Source organism: Rhinatrema bivittatum, chromosome 2, assembly GCF_901001135.1.
Source record: "Rhinatrema bivittatum chromosome 2, aRhiBiv1.1, whole genome shotgun sequence".
Classification (NCBI taxonomy): Eukaryota; Metazoa; Chordata; class Amphibia; order Gymnophiona; family Rhinatrematidae; genus Rhinatrema; species Rhinatrema bivittatum.
Window position 1 is genome coordinate 169493803 of NC_042616.1, and position 14313 is coordinate 169508115.

At 43.0% G+C, this 14313-nt stretch overlaps 1 protein-coding gene across 1 annotated transcript in view; it reads left to right on the forward strand.

The window, feature by feature from the left end:
* The window catches only part of ANKIB1 (ankyrin repeat and IBR domain containing 1), a 493668-nt gene that overhangs the window by 449507 nt on the left and 29848 nt on the right, over positions 1-14313 (forward strand). Inside the window, exon 17 of the mRNA XM_029588858.1 lies at positions 12585-12636. Coding sequence (XP_029444718.1) covers positions 12585-12636 — 52 coding nt within the window. The remainder of the gene's footprint in view (positions 1-12584; positions 12637-14313) is intronic.

Genomic DNA, 14313 nt, shown 5'->3' on the forward strand with positions numbered 1-14313 from the left:
GTACCCATATAATAAGTAATGGCTGGGTTGCATCCCTGACTTATCTTGGCACTGAGCAAACGTGTAAAAGCGTCCCGTGTTAGGGGCTAGAAAATCCTTAAATGGCCAGATGTAAGAGATTTTAAAATTGTACAGCTTAGGCAAATGTTGAGAACCATGAGGGGAACCCCACAGGGGATAGTGAGGGGGGATACGTGGACAGGTAAATTCAATAATTTGCAGGTATAAGCCCATATTTTCCGAATAGTTCGTACCAGGCCAAATTGCAATTGAGGTCCTTGTAAGTCATTGGATTTCGAGTGAAGAACATAACTGGAGTCTAGTGGTGTACAAAGGGCGTGAACTAATTGAGCATCTGTGTGATTTGAAGTACCGAGAACCCAGTCTCCTAGAAATAAGAGGTTAGCCGCCCGGGAGTACACCATGAAGTCTGGGAGACCGAAACCACCCTGAACCCATGGAGTAGCCTTCTTGCCCCTCCATACAAACTGTCTCACCAGTTTTTGGAGCAGACGATTGTCTTTTGGCAAGAGAAGGCAGGGAAGATTTAAAAGTAAATAAAGTAATCTTGGGGCAGTTAACATCTTTATGACTGCAATGCGGCCTTGAAGAGACAATGGCAAAGTTTGCCAGCTTGTTAATGTGCAGGCCACCTTGTCAATAATAGGGGGGATGTTTAAAGCATACCACCTCTCTGGGTTAGGGTAGATATGTATGCCTAAATACTTAATAGTTGAGCTCGCCCATTTCATCGTGAACGTCTGCCAAGTATTCTGCAATGTCCCTATTAAATCGAGTGCCTCGGTTTTATCAAAATTTAATTTAAACCCAGATAGTGATTGGTAAGTGGAAAACAATTTAAGTGCCTCGGTGAGTGCTGTCCGCGTGTGGGTCAAGAGAAGGAGGATGTTGTCCACAAATAACAGTGTTTTATAAATTTGGTGCACTACTGGGATTCCTGTCACTGCCAGTGAAGCATGTGACTGACAAGAGTCTCGACGGTCATGATAAATAATGGGGATAGCGGACATCCTTGCTGGGTTCCCCTTTCCAAATGAAACTCCGTCGAGAGTAAGCCATTAACCAATAACCTCACCGTGGGGTTGGAGTAAAGAAGGGTAATGTAGTCATATATTCTCCCTATAAATCCCATCTTGGAAAGGGGCTTCCTTAGAAAGGGCCATGCCACCCTATCAAATCTTTTTCCACATCACATGTCACAAGCAGGGGATCTTTGAGAGAAAAATATTACAATTCTCCAGTGCGGCTTGTACCTTATGCAAATTAACCGCAGACCATCTCCCAGCCAAGAAACCCACCTGGTCTGGAGATATAATCAGAGGCATGAGTGATTTGAGCCTATTGGCTATAATTTTTGCATACAATTTGATATCAAGATTCAACAAAGAGATCGGCTGGTATGAGGAGGGTTGTAAGGGATCCCTTCCTGGCTTTGGGAGTACTACTATAGTGGCAGATCGCAAAGTAGGGGGGCATCTCACCTTGATTAGTCATCTATTCAAATAAAGATTGTAAGGTTGGGGCTAAATCCGGAGCTAGGGATTTGTAAAATATGGCCATCATTCCGTCGGGGCCTGGAGCTTTACCTTCCTGCAACGAGCCAATAGCATCTAATACCTCGAGGACCCCAATAGGGCATTATAAGGATGTCCGTTGGGCTTCTGTGAGTGAGGGAAGAGATACAGACTGCAAAAACTCATCAATGGCCCTTTCATCAACTTCTTCCCCAGAATACAAGGTGTGATAATACTCAGAAAAATTTGAGCAATATCCTGAGAGGTAGACTTAACTATCCCTTGCGGAGACTTGAGATTAGCTATAAATTTCGAGGGGTCTTGTGTTTTTAAGAGACGCGCCAATAGGCGTCCAACCTTATTGCCAAAATGAAAAAAAATGAAATTGTCTATACCGTAAGGCTCTGTTAGCCTGTTGGTGCAAAAGATCACTGAGAGCCGCTTGTGTCGCCTTGTACTGGGGAAGAAGCCCCTCCTCACCATTAATATTGATTCTGCATTTGAGAGCCTTCATTTGGTATCAAGGGAAAGGATATCTGCATCAGCTTTCTTTCGTTTGTGATTAGCATAGTTAATATCCCCTTTAAGAACAGTTTTAGCCTTTTCCCACAATATCATGGGATTGTCATTGTGCTGGGAATTGAATTGCATAAAGTCTTGCCACTTTTTCCACAGATATATTGGAAAAGCTGGATCTGTGGACAACTGGGACGGGATTCTCCATTGACCCTGCACTTGAGGATCATGGGATCCAAATTCCCCTAGAACTGGGCAGTTGTCAGAGATCACTAAATTTCCAATGGAAGATTTTTTTAAATCTGGAGAAAATCACTTCAGAAACCAATAAGTAATCTATGCGGGATCTGGTCGGATATGCCCGTACTATATGTGTGAATTCGCACTCTCCGGGGTGAAGAATTCTCCATAAATCTACCAACTGAAGATGGTTACATAAAAAATTCGAACTTTTCTTGTCACTAATTTGATGGCCACCCCTCGGAGGCTGTCCATTTAATAATGGATCTGCAACAAAATTCAAATCACCCCCCAGAATAATGGGATAATCCCCCAGTTTGGAAAAGTGAGCAAAGAGGGAGGTAAAAAATGAATGGTCTTAAGAATTTGGGGCATATACAGAGGCTATCAGAATTGGAGAACCTATGAGAATGCCTTTAATGATGACATATCGTCCTTGGGGGTCCATCACAGTCTCCTGAACCTTGAATGATACAGATTTATGGATAAGAATGGCTACTCCTCTGCTTTTAGTAGTGCCAGAAGCAAAAAATACCTGAGACCCACTTCTTTTTTTAATTTGACCACCTCTTCTGGAGACATGCATCTCTTGCAGGAAGGCCACTTTGGCATGCAATTTATTGAGTGGTGCTAACACTTTCTCACGCTTGACCGGTGTGCCCAGTCCAGCCACATTCCATGTGACTATGTCTATTGCCATGGTAGATCTCTAAAAGGGCTGTGTTGTTGGGTAGAAAGTAAGGATTTTACTTTATGATTTTATTCTATCTCCTCTAGTAAAAATACAAGCTGTACATATACTACAAGTGCATACAAAATTCCTGGGTTGCGCTGAGATTCTCTGTACTACCCTCCCTCCCTCCTCCCCCATTCCCAGCTAAGAACAGCAATATAACATTCCAAGGAAACATGGTACAGGGCTGGGAAGGAGAGAATTTCACCCAATTCCCCAAATGAAATTCACTCCCTGAACAGGGATAGAAGTCACAAATAACTTGATGTGCACAGCCGCCCCCCCTCTCATTGAACAATGATAAGCCCTCACAGAGCAGGTGAAAGATAAAGGTAACTTGATTGAACCATTAAACATTCAAATAATGCCTGAAAAACCAATCTTACACATTGGTAGCGCAAAGTCACCATAAAGGAAAAGTAAAAGTCTTTGGGCTCATTGACAGTTTGAATTCCCTGTGCGCCCATTTTGTAGGCTTCTTGTCAGCCTATAAGGATTCCAATGTGTCAGCATCCGGACTCATCTAATCACAATAAACACAGTTCAAGTACCATGGAGTAAATTAATATACGCCCTCTGTAAATAGCCTTGTCCCTCCATCAGGGTTCTCCCATGGATTCGGACCCTGCTAGGCCCTGGACATATGCTCAGGCTCCGGTGGCGGAATTAAAAATTTTTGTGAAGCCGTGATGGGTGATGCGAAGCTGTGCCAGATACATGAGCACAAAACGAATCTTTTTAGTAATGAGATCAGTATGGATACCAGTAAATTCTTTGCGCTTGGCAGTGACACGCAGGGAGAAATCTTGAAACACAAGTATTTTGGTATTCTCGTAGAGGAACTCCTGGTTCTTTCGGTAATGTGTAAAACCAGTGATTTATGAGCAAAATGCAAGAACTATGTAATGATGACCAGTGGGCAGTGATTTTGCTCCCCTTCATTTTTGCGGCCTCCCGATGGGGATGCAAGTGAGGGAACCAGGCCCAACAAGCAAGCCTCCAAAAGGTGAGGGAGGTCAGCTTCTGCAATCGCCTCTGAAAACCCCACAAATCGTAAGTTATTGCGGCGTGAGCGATTCTCCAAGTCGTCTAGCTTGTCATCGCTGATTTTAGCTGCTTTCTCGAGCTCAATAACTCTCCTTGCTAGGGCTCCAGTATCGTCCTCCACTGAGGTGACTCGACCTTCCACTCTTTCAATACGGGAGTCAAATTCTGTAAGGGAGGCACGAACATCTGCGATTTGCTCCGGTATTTGGTGCAAATGCATGTCAAGTGCTGTTATCACCATGTGAGAGATTTTATCCTCCAGTGATTCATTGACTTGTTGGTCGGCCTCAGGAGGTGCGGCGGCCATCTTTGTATCGGAGGCCTTAACTTTATCTTTGTCCTTCCGCACTGCTCGGGACGCCATAAGAGAGAGAAATGATCCCAATGGTGTGTCTCAATGCTGAGTAGATGGCAGCAGTCCGTGATGAGATGAAAAAAGCCAGAGGGAGCACGATGGCAGGGGATTTAGCACGGGCAGCGGCCGGAGCTCAGTCTCCTAGCTGCGACTAGGCTCCCCACATCACGTGACTCTCTATCCGTCTCATGATTTTAAACACCTCTATCATATCCCCCTCAGCCGTCTCTTCTCCAAGCTTGGAAAGTCCTAACTTCTTTAGTATTTCCTCATAGGGGATCTGTTCCATCCCCTTTATCATTTTGGTCGCCCTTCTCTGTACCTTCTCCATCGCAACGATATCTTTTTTGAGATGCGACGACCAGAATTATACACCGTATTCAAGGTGCGGTCTCACCATGGAGCGATACAGAGGCATTATGACATTTTCCGTTTTATTCACCATTCCTTTTCTAATAATTCCCAACATTCTGTTTGCTTTTTTGACTGCCGCAGCACACTGAACCGAAGATTTCAATGTGTAACCATCATGACGCCTAGATCTCTTTCTCGTGTGGTAGCTCCTAATATGGAAGCTAATATTATGTAACTATAGCATGGGTTATTTTTCCCTATATGCATCACCTTGCACTTATCCACATTAAATTTCACTGCCATTTGGATGCCCAATTTTTCAGTCTCACAAGGTCTTCCTGCAATTTATCACAATTCGCTTGTGATTTAACTACGCTGAATAATTTTGTATCATCTGCAAATTTGATTACCTCACTTGTCGTATTTCTTTCCAGATCATTTATAAATATATTAAAGTATGGGTCCCAATACAGATCCCTGAGGCACTCCACTGCCCACTCCCTTCCACTGAGAAAATTGTCCATTTAATCCTACTCTCTGTTTCCTGTCTTTTAGCCAGTTTGTAATCCACGAAAGGACTTCGCCACCTATCCCATGACTTTTTACTTTTCCTAGAAGCCTCTCATGAGGAACTTTTGTCAAACGCCTTCTGAAAATCCAAATACACTACATCTACCGGTTCACCTTTATCTACATGTTTATTAACTCCTTCAAAAAAGTGAAGCAGATTTGTGAGGCAAGACTTGCCTTGGGTAAAGCCATGCTGACTTTGTTCCATTAAACCATGTCTTTCTATATGTTCTGTGATTCTGATATTTAGAACGCTTTCCACTATTTTTCCTGGCACTGAAGTCATGCTTAACTGGTCTGTAGTTTCTCAGATCACCCCTGGAGCCCTTTTTAAATATTGGGGTTACATTAGCTACCCTCCAGTCTTCAAGTACAATGGATGATTTTAATGATAAGTTTCAAATTTTTACTAATAGGTCTGAAATTTCATTTTTTAGTTCCTTCAGAACCCTGGGGAGTATACCATCCGGTCCAGGTGATTTACTACTCTTCAGTTTGTCAGTCAGGCCTACCACATCTTCTAGGTTCACCGTGATTTGGTTCAGTCCATCTGAATCATTACCCATGAAAACCTTCTCCAGTACGGGTATCTCCCCAACATCCTCTTCAGTAAATACCGAAGCAAAGAAATCATTTAATCTTTCCACGATGGCCTTATCTTCTCTAAGTGCCCCTTTAACCCCTAGATCATCTAAGGGTCCAACTGACTCCACAGGCTTTCTGCTTTGGATATATTTTAAAAGGTTTTTACTGTGAGTTTTTGCCTCTACGGCCAACTTCTTTTCAAATTCTCTCTTAGCCTGTCTTATCAATGTCTTACATTTAACTTGCCAACGCTTATGCATTATCCTATTTTCTTCTGTTGGATCCTTCTTCCAATTTTTGAATGAAGATCTTTTGGCTGAAATAGCGTCTTTCACCTCACCTTTTAACCATGCCAGTAATCGTTTTGCCTTCCTTCCACCTTTCTTAATGTGTGGAATACATCTGGACTGTGCTTCCAGGATGGTATTTTTTAACAATGACCACACCTCTTGAACACTTTTTACCTTTGTAGCTGCTCCTTTGTTTTTTTCTAACTATTTTTCTCATTTTATCAAAGTTTCCCTTTTGAAAGTTTAGCACGAGAACCGTGGATTTGCTTACTGTCCCCCTTCCAGTCATTAATTCAGATCTGATCATATTATGATCATTATTACCAAGCAGCCCTACCACCGTTACCTCTCTCACCAAATCCTGTGCTCCACTGAGAATTAGACCTAAAATTGCTCCCCCTCTCGTCAGTTCTTGAACCAATTGCTCCATAAAGCTGTCATTTATTCCATCCAGCAATTTTATCTCTCTAGCATGTCCCAATGATACATTCACCCAGTCAATATTGGGGTAATTGAAATCTCCCATTATTATCGCACTTCCAATTTGGTTAGCTTCCCTAATTTCTCTTAGCATTTCACTGTCCGTCTCACCATCTTGACCAGGTGGACGGTAGTATACTCCTATCACTATAGTCTTTCCCAACACACAAGGGATTTCTACCCATAAAGATTCTATTGTGCATTTAGTCTCATGCAGGATGTTTATCCTGTTGGATTCTATGCCTTCCCGGACATAAAGCACTACACCACCTCCCGGGTGCTCCTCTCTGTCATTGCGATATAATTTGTACCCCAGTATAGCACTGTCCCATTGGTTATCCTCCTTCCACCATGTCTCTGAGATGCCAATTAAGTCTGTCATCTTTCACGGCTACACATTCTAATTCTCCCATCTTACTACTTAGACTTCTGGTATTACAAACATTTGAAAGTTTGTTTTTTGTTTGAATTTTTATTCTGCTTTTTAATTGATAGGGATAAGTTAGAATGTTTCAGCTGAGGTGAGCTTTTAGTTATAAGCACTTGGACTACTTTTCTTAATATTGGAACCTCACTGACTGGATGCCCTAATTCTAATGCATCATTAGTATCCTTTGAAGATATCTGCCTCCGAACCATGCGCTGCTGAGCGACTGTCTTCTTTCCCCTTTGTTCTAGTTTAAAAGCTGCTCTATCTCCTTTTTAAAGGTTAGCGCTAGCAGTCTGGTTCCACCCTGGTTAAGGTGGAACCCATCCCTTCGGAAGAGACTCCCCCTTCCCCAAAAGGTTCCCCAGTTCCTTACAAAACTGAATCCCCCTTCCTTGCACCAACGTCTCATCCACGCATTGAGACTCCAGAGCTCTGCCTGCCTCTGGGGACCTGCACGTGGACAGGTAGCATTTCAGAAAATGCTACCCTGGAGGTTCTGGATTTAAGCTTTTTACCTAAGAACCTAAATATGGCTTCCAGAACCTCCCTCCCACATTTTCCTATGTTGTTGGTATCCACATGTACCACGACAGCAGACTTCTCCCCAGCACTGTCTAAAATCCTATCTAGGTGACATGTGAGGTCAAACAGTCTAACTTCTGTTTATTCACTGCCTTTCTGACTATTAAAAGCACAAACACACTAAATAATATACCCCAATAGTTAACTACGCCCCAGTACTTTTAAAAAAGAAAATTTCCCAAGCAGAACTTACTGATTCCTTTTAGCCACCAGCAAGGTGATCCTCTCCTCTCAGTGCTCCCACTGGATTGTGGATTACTGAGCTCTTCCCTTGCAATATATATTGTGCTTCTAAGATAAATTTGTGCAAAACAATCCCTTTGGAGATTTACACTACAGGTAGTTGTCCTGAGTGACTCACTGCTGTTCTGATTTACACCCTTCCAAAAGTGAGTAACTGAACTGAACTTTTCAACCTTTTTACTTAGGTATACACTGCTCCCAGCTTATTCTAGCTTCTGGCTATCTTTTTTTTTATATATACAAACATTCTACTTCTGCATATTAGCTGCCTTACAGATTATTAAAAATAAACACACTAACTACTGCTTATTAGCTGCCTTACTGACTGACTATTTAAAAATACAAATAGTCTTAACTTCTGTTTATTCGCTGTCTTACTGACTATTAAAAGCACAAACATACTAAATAATATACCCCAATAGTTAACTTCGCCCCAGTACTTTTAAAAAAGAAAATTTCCCAAGCAGAACTTACTGATTCCTTTTAGCCACCAGCAAGGTGATCCTCTCCTCTCAGTGGTCCCATGACTTCCTCCTCTGGGTCCATGCAGGCAGGAAGTAAGAGATGCCATTGTGGAACTGTGGTGCTCTAAATGGCTGCCTCAAGTTTTCATCAGTCTATCTGACCACCCAGACTTGGAGAGGGAGACAAAGACCAGAAAGCCAAACACTCGGACCCAGTGGGGCAGAATGAGATGAACTGTCTTCCTTGTGCACTAACTTTTTCCTACCACCAAAATGTCAGGACGATTGTCTGGAGCCTCTATAACAGTGGTTCTCAACCCTGTCCTGGGGACCCCCCCAGCCATTCGGGTTTTCAGGATATCCACAATGAATATGCATGAGAGAAAATGTGTATGTTATGGAGGCAGTGTATGCAAATTTTCTCTCATGCATATTCATTGTGGATATCCTGAAAACCCGACTGGCTGGGGGGTCCCCAGGACAGGGTTGAGAACCACTGCTCTATAACATGTTGAGGCACAGGCTGAAGGCAAAAGAGTCTCAACTGTGGCAGCCTGGCTTGGGCAGATTGGAGCCATGTTATTGCAGGTAGGCTGGAGGGAAGAAGAGAAAAAGATTGCTGGGGAGAGAGTAGGAGATTGCTGTTGAGGGTAGGCTGAAAAGAAGAGGAATAGGTTGAAGGAGAGGAGAGAGCAACTGGGAAGTGAAATTGCAAGATAAAAAGAAATCTAAGGGGTGTATAGACTGAAAGAGTAACTAAGGGAAGTAAATAAGCTTGTGGGAATTGCATAAAATGTGCTTTAAGTTTTCATGTAGTTCTGTATTTGATACCAAGACATCTAGTCCACAAATGACTCTCTATTTCTGAAGTATTAAGAACGTTAAAGCCCACCTGGGCCCTGCTTGCAGAACACTATGGGCCTGATTTTGAAAAACATTTACTCGAGTAAAACTGAGTTTTACTCGAGTAAATGGGCTTTTGAAAATTGGTACAATATATGCCGTTGAATTGTTCATAGGATTTGCTCGCACAAGTGCACTTTACTCGAATAATTGGCTTTTGAAAATTGCTGTAAAAGTAGTTGACTTTTACGCGTGTAACCCCTTTTGAAAATTATCCCCACTGTGAATCCAAATTAGTAGTAGTAGTAGTAGTAAGGGAAAAGTTCTATCCCTAAGGGTTAGTTTTTTGGAATCTAACCAGTCTTTTTGATTGCAGCTTACTTTTTATTTATACTCCTGTTTTCATAAAATTGTACATCCATGTTCTTTCTAATCTATTTTATGTTTTTAAAGTGATTTAAAAGTCTTCTAACTGTGGCCATAATAGAGTAAGATGTGTTGGCTGTGTGCACATTTTTGTGCATATAACTTAACTCCTTGTTAAATCAGGTGTAATGCACAACAGTGTGCAAACACGTTAACACACATCTATGCAAATCCCATGTTAATGAAAGCATTAGCTATTTATCCCCCACATAGGAGACAATTTTTCAAAATGTTTGGGGGCAAAACTCAACCCAGATTACCCCTCCCTAGACACAGTGTTCAATATTGGGGGTGCTCAAGTACCCACAAAGCTGGTGCCTATGCTTCCCCATTCAGGGAAGTATATTAAAGCCTTGCATGCTTAACACAAGTGTTTTTTTGTAATGCTGGAAATTTAACTCCTGGTCAGAGGTGAAGTAAAGTTAACTCATTTCTGGGGCTAGTGTTAGTCTGTGGTGCTGTATTCCAATATAGTCCTGGACCTGGAATTCCTGGTGTGAGGGTTCTGGACTCTGGTCTCCTGGGTTGAGAGTGGACCACCGCAGCTAGGAACAATTCTGCTGCCAGCTGTTCTCAAGTCTTAAACACCAAGACAAATCTGGAGAGGCATGAGGTGAGAGCAATACAGAGGTACATACAAGGAGCACTGCACAATGGTGACAGATGTACTATTAGAAGTGCCTGCCCCCAGAAGCTTACATAGCGATAGACAGTTACAATTGTGCTATTGAGTTGCCTACCCCAAAGAGACACATTTTTTTTAAACGTTTCACCTGTCTAGTGTAGTGTTTCAGTTGTTTTATGCTCTTAAACTATGGTTTATGCCCCTAAATCATGTCCTGTGCACATTAAACATGATTTTGTGCATTATTCAGTTGTTTTGGCTTTCACACTTTTTTTGAACACTGATGTGTTTGTGTACTATTAGCCTCCTGCATCAGGAGTAAACTTTTATTCAGCATGTGTATTTTTTTTTTTTTACTCATGTCTTATTACATCAGGCTCTGTAAATGCTGTCTAATTTCTTACTGTCCTCCACCTGCCACTAGGACAGTGGCAGCTTACTCCTGGTTCTCAAGAGCCTCAAATAGGCCTGGTTTTCAGGCTATCCACCGTGAATATTCATGAGAGAGATTTTCTTATATTGCCTTGCCTCCATTGTATGCAAATATTTCTCATGCCTGTTTGTGGCTCTTGAGGACTGGAGTTGGCCACCCCTGCACTAGGAGCACGGGAAGGTTTTTAATATTCATGATATATGCTTAACATGTTAAAATAAAATACAAAACAGAAAACTTCATTTTATTTTCAAATGGCAAAAAGATTGTGAAAATAGAATTCTGTTACATGCTTTTCATTTGTAACCTAACAAAAGACAGCAAGGATTTTTAATATTGTTGTAACTGCCACTCTGTTCAGCTTACCACAGTTCTTTATTACCATTGTGGTGATCCTTGGCATTTATCCCCTGCCATTTTGAATTTTGGTATCATTTTTGTCTGCATCAGTTCCACTGAAAGGGCTTTCCAGGCATCCACTGCATTTTCATTGAAGAAATCATTTTCTTATGCTACTGAGTCAACCCCTTGGAGCTTCATCTCATGCCCTCTAGTTCCTGAAATTACTTTCTATTGAAAAAAGTTTGTCTCTTGTGCATCACCAAAACCTTCAGGTATTTAAAAGTCTGTATCATATCCCCCTATCTTTCCTCTCCTCTAAGGTATATATTTTTAGGTTACCAAGTCTTATCTCATATGCTTTCTGATGCAGACCCCATGAAATTTTGGTTGCCTTTTTCTGGACCACCTCTGGCCTCTATCTTTCCTTTCTGAGATGCAGTCTCCAGAACTGAACACAATACTGTATGTGAGACCTCATCAATGACCTGTATAGTGGCATAATCACTTCTTTTTTTTTTTTTCTGCTGGTTATGTGTCCCTCTATGCATCCCAGCATGTTTCTGGCTCTAGCCATCACCACTGCTGCACTGTTTCATTACCTTGAGATCATCAGACACTGACACCTGCAGGTGTCTCATAGTTGATACACACAAGCTTCTCACCCACTGTCTCATATTGTACATTTTACTTTGCCACATGTCTAGTAAGCAAATATTTTTCACCTACAATGACAGTAGAGGTTAATATATATAAGATACACTCAGTGAAGTAGGTCAAAATTCAATACAATATACATAAAATTGATATGGTCAATGAAGGATCATAACTCCAGATTCCATCTAGTTGTGGCACCTCCATTTATGCATTGAAGTAAACTAATTCTGCCCTCATTTTGAGGCCTTGCCATCCCCTACACTCTTTTGCCTAGTAGTGGCTGAGGAGGGGCCCAAAAAGGAAACCTTCCCGGAAGCTGAAACCACTAATGCTGCCCTTCCATTACACCAGTGGGAGGCAGTAAATAGTACAGGTTAAAACACAGGGCTTTCTGAGCTGACACTAGTGTACAGTAAAAACCATTAGCAAGACCACTGGGGTAATGTCAGACATAAGCAGAATGAATAAAACATTTGTGAAAGACTTCCCCTTTGTCATGTCACCCTCTGAGGAGTTCTTACCCTATCTTTCTGCAGAACCTAGAGTTGACATATTCTGTTTTCTTTGTTTTGTTTGAATATTTTTAAGTTGGTTGTGTTTGTTCTAAGTCCTGGAAGTTATGTGATCAAAAGATAATTTGTAATGAGCACAATGTACCCTACTCCAGTTCATATTTATATAGAAATGCACATCACTGAAAAAAATTTACATTTCAGAATTTTAAGAAACTGCATTTAACTATGATTTCATGTCTTATTTATTCAAAAAGTATAACAACTGTTTTGCTTCTCTTTATGAAGCTATGTCTCTAATTTACATTATTTGATTTGTTTATAGCTTTGCTGGTGGAACCTGGGATTGGGAATATTTGGGATTTGCATCACCAGAGGTAACAGTTTTTACTTATATATGTTTTATGGGAAGGGGGGGAGGTGTATGGTATGGCAGTTTCCCCTTGCACTCTTGGCCTTCCAGCTCAGTTGGAACTAGGGCTGGAATCTGGTGCACCGGCTTGGGGATTTTTTTCCCCGTATTTATCCCCTTCCAGCTCAGCCCAGTAATCACAAAAACAGCCAGCCATTGGGAGGGGGGGGGGAGGGCAGTGCACTATGGGTCCTTCCAGAACCCTGAAAGCATGGCTCTAAATATGGCTACTACCGTGTTTCCCCGAAAGTAAGACAGCGTCTTACTTTCTTTTTACCCCAAAAAGTCCCACTATGTCTTACTTTCAGGGTATGTCTTATATTGGAAAAAACCTGTAAGACATCCCCCGAAAGTAAGACGTAGTGTTCAAAAAAAAATAAAATGTTTTAAATACCTGTCGGAGGGCCGCGTGGGTCCAGGCGGCCGGCGGGAGCCGTGTGGTCGCGTGTTAAATCTAGGCCGCGGGCGGGTGGGCGCTTGTTCCAGGCGGCGGGGGGACGCGCGTTAGTTCGAGAAGGGCGGCGGGTGGTCTCGTGTTAAATCTAGGCCGGGTCGCACAGGCGCGCATTCATTCACTGCCGGTGGGGGCAGCCCCGGCAGCCCCCACCGGCAGTGAATGAATGCGCGCACAGGCCCACAGCGCCTGTGCGACCCCTGCGATTCGGCGGTGGGGGCTGCTTTCGGCGCTCAAGGCAGTCACATGCCGTGACGTCACAGCATGTGACTGCCTTGAGCGCCGAAAGCAGCCCCCACCGGCAGCCCCCAGCGCCGAATCGCAGGGGTCGCACAGGCGCTGTGGGCCTGTGCGCGCATTCATTCACTGCCGGTGGGGGCTGCCGGGGCTGCCCCCACCGGCAGTGAATGAATGCGCGCCTGTGCGACCCGGCCTAGATTTAACACGCGACCGCCCGCCGGCCGTCTCGAACTAACGCGCGTCCACCCGCCCGCGGCCTAGATTTAACACGCGACCACCCGGCTCCCGCCGCCAGCCGCCTGGACCCACGCGGCCCTCCGACAGGTATTTAAAAATAATTTTTTTTTGAACACTACGTCTTACTTTCGGGGGATGTCTTACATTAGCCGACCCCCCTAAAATTCCCACTACGTCTTACTATCAGGGGTGTCTTACTATCGGGGAAACACGGTAGATGTCACCATTGCACAGTGACCTTGACTTCCCATCGTCACATGGCTCCAAACTCGGGAAGGCTCTGGCACTGACCGAGCTGCCCCCAAAATGGCCTCAAGCCGAGGAAGCATCGCTTTCCATCGAACCCGAGGGACCGAGGCAATCCCCACTATTCCAATTCCCTCTCAAGACTCCAGGGGAGATCTGGTTTCCCTAAGAAATAACTTGTCTGAGACCTGAAAAATGTAGATTAGAAGAATTGTGCCCATATTTTAATTTATTTTGTAATTTTCATCAGTAGTACTCATCTCTAATCTTTAAATATGGTAGAGAAATGAGAAAGTGAGGGTCATGGATTGTAAGACCAAGAGGGAAAATGGGAAATATGTGGAGGGGCACCAGGACGAATGAGAAATACTGAACAAATACTTCTATGGTATCTATAGGAGGAGTTGACAGTACAAACAGAGATATGGTTGATTTCAGTTTATTTGGTGGAAAAGAGAGAAAGTG